The sequence below is a fragment of the Cebus imitator genome, unplaced genomic scaffold (assembly GCF_001604975.1).
Source record: "Cebus imitator isolate Cc_AM_T3 unplaced genomic scaffold, Cebus_imitator-1.0 Scaffold217, whole genome shotgun sequence".
NCBI classification, from domain to species: domain Eukaryota; kingdom Metazoa; phylum Chordata; class Mammalia; order Primates; family Cebidae; genus Cebus; species Cebus imitator.
The window spans coordinates 441,047-447,392 of record NW_016107532.1 but is presented as its reverse complement, the minus strand read 5'-3'; the positions used below and the strand labels follow the sequence as shown (position 1 = coordinate 447,392).

At 43.3% G+C, this 6,346-nt stretch overlaps 1 protein-coding gene across 1 annotated transcript; it reads left to right on the top strand.

Annotated features, from left to right (window-relative positions):
- The first annotated feature begins 1,640 nt into the window (after positions 1 to 1,640).
- On the top strand, positions 1,641 to 2,024 carry LOC108318320 (peptidyl-prolyl cis-trans isomerase A-like). Its single transcript, XM_037745947.1, has one exon. The coding sequence runs from the start codon at positions 1,707 to 1,709 to the stop codon at positions 2,022 to 2,024; it is 318 nt and encodes a 105-aa protein (XP_037601875.1). The 5' UTR covers positions 1,641 to 1,706.
- The last annotated feature ends 4,322 nt before the right edge of the window (positions 2,025 to 6,346 follow it).

Genomic DNA, 6,346 nt, shown 5'->3' with positions numbered 1-6,346 from the left:
CCCTGACTTCCTCCACGTGAAGCTGTCTTGCCTGTCCTTTCCTGCTGGTAGGAACCATCTTCCTCCCTTAATATCTACTATTTATACCAGACATAAGCACTTAGGCTTGGAGAACTAATTTCCTCTTCAGCTCAATTTTGACGTTAAAGGCAATTAATACCCTTCTCTCTTAACTCAGTGCCTTGCATATGAGGAATGGTGACTGATGATTCTAACAGTATTAGTAACACCTTGTTTTTCTGTGGTGCTTTACAACTCAAAAAAGATCTGTCATGTTCCCAAAACCCTAAGAAGGAGGACAGGTAGAGATTTTCATAGCCATTGTATACCTGAGGAAACTGAGGCTCAAACAGGTTATTTTGCACAGGTCATAAGGCTTCTTAAGGTGGCCCCTATTTTTTCGGCTGTAGACAAGTGCTGTTTCCCCTCCACTGTGCTTTTCGTGCCCTCATAAAAACACAGGTAATTAAAACTGAATATAGAAAGAAAAGATTAGCATGGGTCTGGGAAACGAGGGCTGCTTCCTGTTAGAGGCAAGACTTGACCTGAACTTTGAGAAATGGGCAAGTTTTGGCCAAACAAAGAGGAAGATGCAGACTTTTGGGGAGAGAACCACAGCTATTCTGAAAACCAATCCATAATCAGAGATCTTTGTTAACAAAGAATGCTGGAATTAAACATTTGGACATTTTTTTTTAAACAACAGCTTTTAGCATGACATCTTCAATATGGAGGATAAAAAGAGAAAAAAGGGCCAGGAGCGGTGGCTCACGCCTGTAATCCCAGCACTTTGGGAGGCTGAGGTGGGTAGATCACGAAGTCAAGAGATTGAGACCATCCTGGTCAACATGGTGAAACCCTGTCTCTACTAAAAATACAAAAATTAGCTGGGCATGGTGGCACGGGCCTGTTGTCGCAGCTACTCAGGAGGCTGAAGCTGAAGAATTGCTTGAACCCAGGAGGCAGAGGTTGCGGTGAGCCGAGATTGCGCCACGGCACTCCAGCCTGGCGACAGAGCAAGACTCTGTCTCAAAAAAAAAAAGAAAGAAAGAAAAAAGAAAAAAAACCAACAGCTTTATCAAGATATAATTCATATACATAAAATCTGCCCCCTCCTTTTTTTGAGATGGAATCTCACTCTGTCGCCAGGTTGGAGTGCAGTGGCGCAATCTCTGCTCACTGCAACCTCCACCTCCCAGATTGAAGCGATTCTCCTGCCTCAGCCTCCCAAGTAGCTAGGACTACAGGTATGCACCACCATGTCCAGCTAATTTTTTTTTGTATTTTTAATAGAGACAGATTTCACCATGTTGGCCAGGATGGTCTCGATCTCTTGGCCTCATGATGCGCCCACCTCAGCCTCCCAAAGTGCTAAAAATCCCCCCTTTTAAAGTATACAATTGAGTGGCTTTTAGAATATTCAGAGTTGTGCAACCATCACTACTAATGTCAGAACATTTCACTACCCCTAAAAGAAACCCCATATGACAGATTCTGATGCCGCCAGGAGCCCCATACTACCAGCCGTGGTCAACCCCACCTTGTTCTTCAACATTGCCATCAACAGCAAGGTGCTGGGCTGCATCTCCTTTGAGCTGTTTGCAGACAGGTTTCCCAAGACGGCAGAAAACTTTTGTGCTCTGAGCACTGGAGAGAGAGTATTTGGTTAAAAGGGTTTCTGCTTTCACAGAATTATTCCAGGGTTTATGTGTCAGGGTGGTGACTTCACACGCCATAATGGCACTGGTGGCAAGTCCATCTACGGGCAGAAATGTGATGATGAGAATTTCATCCTAAAGCATACAGGTCCTGGCACCCTGTCCATTGCAAATGCTGGACCCAACACAAACGGTTCCCAGTTTTGCATCTGCACTGCAGAGACTGAGTGGTTGGATGGTAAGCATGTGGTCCTTGGCAAGGTGAAAGAAGGCATGAATATTGGGGAGGTCATGGAGCGCTTTGGGTCCAGGAATGGCAAGGCCAGCAAGAAGATCACCATGGCTGACTGTGGACAACTCGAATAAGTTTGATTTGTGTTTTATCTTAACCACCATTCCTTCTGTAGCTCAGGAGAGTGCCCTCCACCCCATTTGCTCGCAGTGTCCTAGAGTCTTTGTGCTCTCACTCAGTTCCCTTTGGGTTCCATGTCTGTCTTGTTCCCTTCCCTGCCTAGCTGGACTGCAGAGTTTATGATTATAAAATAAAAACTGAATAACAATTGCAAAAAAAAAAAATAAGAAAGAAAGAAAACTCATGCCCTCTGTCAGTCACTCTGTTTTCCTCCTCCCCCAAGCCCCTGACAAGCACTAATCATAGAGACAGGCAGTTTCTGTCTCTATGGATTTGCCTATTCGGGACATTTCACATAAACAGAGTCATACAATATGTGGCCTTTTGTGACTGACTTTTTTCTTTTTTTTCATGTTTGTTTTTGAGATGAAGTTTCGCTCTTGTTGCCCAGGCTGGAGTTCAATGAGGCAATCTCAGCGCACTGCAACCTCTACCTCCCAGGTTCAAGTGATTCTCCTGCCTCAGCCTGCTGAGTAGCTGGGATTGGAGGCACACTCCACCATGCCTGGCTAATTTTTGTATTTTTAGTAGAGACGGGGTTTTGCCATGTTGGTCAGGCTGGTCTCAAACTCCTGACCTCAGGTAATCCACCCACCTCAGCCTCCCAGGCCTGAGCCACCATGCCCGGCCTGGCTTTTTTCAGTTAGCATACCAGTTTCAAGGTTCATATATATTATATAATATGTAACGACTTCATTCCTTTTTATAGCTGAATAAATACTCCACTGTATGACTTTTCCACATTTTGTTTATACAGTAATCAGTTGATGGACATTGGGATTGTTTCTAAAGTTTAGCTATTATGAAGAGTATTATGCTGCTATGAACATTGGCGTACAAATTTTTGTGTAAGTATGTTTTCAATTCTCTAGAAGTAGAATAAGGTCACATGGTAATTCTATGTTATACATCTTGAAGAACTGCCAATCTGTTTTCCAAAGTGGCCTCACCATTTTACCACCCACTAGCAATGTAAAAGGATTCCAATTTCTCCATCTCTTTGCCAACATTCGCTATTATCTTTATTTTTTCCATCTTAGTGGGCAGAAGTGTTTCTCATGTGATTTTATTTGGATTTCCCTGACAACTAGTGAAGTTGAACATCTCGTCCATGTGTTCACCATTTGTATATTTCCTTGGATAATGTCTATTCAAATCCCATTTTTAAATTGAGTTATTTGTCTTCTTTCTTGAGTTAGTTGAGTTCTTTTTTTAAAAAATAAGTTGTGGTTTTTTTAAGAGACTGGATCTCACGGTGTTGCCTAGCCTGGAGTACAGCGCCTAATGACAGGCACAGTCATGGCGCACTACAGCCTCCAGCTCCCGGACTTAAGCGGTCCTGCCTCAGCCTTGTCAGTAGCTGGGATCCCAGGTGTGTGCCACCATGCTGGCTATAAGAGGTTTTATATATTCTGAAAACAAGTCTCATACATAGTCCCTCCCTTATCTAAAGTTTTGCTTTCTGATGTCTCAGTTACCTGTAGCTGACCTTGGTCCAAAAATATCAAATGGACAATTTCATGAACAAACAATTCATAAGTTACATTGCGTGTCATTCTGAGGAGAGTGATGAGATTTTGGCTGGCTCAAGACAAATCGTTCCTTTGTCCAGCAGAGCCACAATATACATGCGACCCGCCTACTAGTCACTTAGGGGCCATCTCAGTTATTAGGACTGTCACAGCATGGCAGTGCTAGAGTTCAACTAACCCTTATTTTACTTCATAATGGGCCCCAAAGCGCAAGAGTACCCGTGCCTGCAGTTTGGATCTGCCAGAGAGAAGCCAAACAGTGCTTCCTTTAAGGGAAAAGGTGAAAGTTCTCAGCTTTGGAAAGAAAAAGATCGGCTCTGTGTTGAGGTTGCTAAGATCACGAATCTTGTATCCGTGAAATTTTGAAGAAGGAAAAAGAAATTCATGCTAGTTTTGCTGCCACACCTCAAACTGCGAAGGTTGTAGCCACAATGTGTGATTAGTGCTTAGTTAAGAAGGAAAAGGCATTGTATTTGTGAAGACAGAAACGGGAATGTGTCCTGATTGTGGTGCCAGAAAGCACTGAGCCTACAGGAAGAGGTCAGCAAAAGAGCCCCTGAAAAGTGACTCCAAGCCATTCACTGCAAGGGATGGTTACACAGATGCTGGAACACAGAAGGTCAATAGTAGCTTGATGTTACATCACGCTTAACTCGATATCATTCACCTCACTTCATCTCATCACATCCGTGTTATGCCACTGTGCTCACCATCACAAGAATGGTGAGTATAGCACAAGAAGATATTTTGAGAGAGAAAGAGAGAGATCACATTTACATAACTTTTATTATATTTTTATAATTTTTCTATTATTAGTTATTGCTAATCTCTTACTGTACCTAATTTGTACATTAACCCTTGTTATAGGTATGTATGTATGGGAAAAAACATAGTGTGCATAGGGCCCAATGCTTCCTTCAATTTCAGGGAATCTTGGAATGTACCCTGAGGATAAGGGGGGCTGCTATACTACACACGTTACAAATATCTTCTCTCACCCCCTGGGTTGTCTTTTCATTTTCTTGATAGTGTCCATTAAAGCACAAAAGTTTTAAATTTTGGTGAAGACCAATTTATCTATTTTTTCTTTCATCACTTAAGCTTTTGGCGTTGTATCTAAGAAACCATTGACTGCCTAATCCAAGGTCACAAAGATTTATGCCTATGTTTTCTTCTAAAAGTTTTATGGTTTTAGTTCTTACATCAAGATCCATTTTGAGTTTTTTGTTTTGTTTTGTTTTGTTTTCTTTTTTGAGACAGTGTCTTACTCTGTCACTCAGGCTGGAGTGCAGTGGCATGATCGTGGTTCACTGCAGCCTCAACCTCCTGGGCTCAAACGATCCTCCCATCTCAGCCTCCCAAGTAGCTGGGACTATAGACATGTGCCACCACGCCCAGCTAATTTTTTTGTAGAGATGAGGTTTCACCATATTGCCCAGGCTGGTCTATAACTCCTAAGCTCCAGTGATCAGCCCACCTCAGCTTCCCAAAGTGCTGGGATTACAGGCATGAACCACTACACCCAGCCCCAAATTTTGTATATCATATAATAAAGGGGTCCAACTTCATTCTTTTATATGTGGAAATCCAGCTGTTCCAGCACCATTTGTTAAAAATATTTTCTTCCCCATTTAATCGCCCTAGTAGCCTTGTCAAAACCAATTGAACATAATTGTAAGGGTTTACTTCTGGACTCTCAATTCTATTCCATTGTTGAGCATATTTTTGAGCACTGTTTTTCTCTCCTGTGGTAGCTGGTGACCTGTACTTCCTGGAAGAGAGATGATCAGAGGTTCCTAAGCCAACTGAGTTTCCTCGCGTGGGTCAGGTCTCTGTGGCTCTCTGTGCCAGCCTATTCATAATGACATCCTCCTGCAGGATTTGAGCCTTCTTCTTTGTTGTGACAGCAGCCGAGGAGGTGGCTGACTGCCCAGACTGTCTTATCTCTTTCCTACCTCTTAAGGTTATTGTAAATACCAAATTAGGCTGTTTATACACAAGAATTTCGCACTAAAGCACGATACAAATGTAAGCTATACCTTTCTGTTTATCCTTCTCCTTCATGAGTAAGACTCTAAAAATAGAAGATATTTTTAATTTTTACTCATTGGGCTTAAAGATACAGTGTCTATATTATTGCAAATTCCAAATTAATGAAGTCTGGTTCTTCACGTGTTATTCCTGCAGGAGGCTGTGAGCTCACCCCCGGAGTGTGAATAAGAGTGTGGGTCATTTCCTCTCTCCTCTACACCCTTCTTTGGATGAGGTTGTGCCCTGTGCCAGCCATCGTGCTAAACTCTGGGAAAACCACAGAGAATAAGCCAGACACTATCCCTGCCCTCCAGGAACATACAATTTAATGAAGAAGCTGGGAGATTTAAGTCATTCTAATAAAGTGCGACATTGAGGGAGGTGCAAGGTGATGCCTCCCCCAGCCCTGGTATCAGCTGCTCCAGGTCCAGGAGAAGACTTCGATGATCTTCCAACTCTGTTGGAAGTGGAGGCAGAAGCTGTTTAGCTGACACAGTCCCTAACCCAGGGTCTATAGACATTGTGGAAATGCCGGTCGCACAGTCAGACCAGAGCATGAACCAGCAGAAGCAAGACCCGCCCTCCATCCTCCTGAACAGAGTTCTCAGGAGCTCTTCAGAGCAAAGCTGGCCTCTGGCTGAGGGTCTCTAGATACAGGTTAGGCTTCAGGCTCTTCTCCCCTCCACTCATCTCCCCTCCCTTGGACCCCTCCT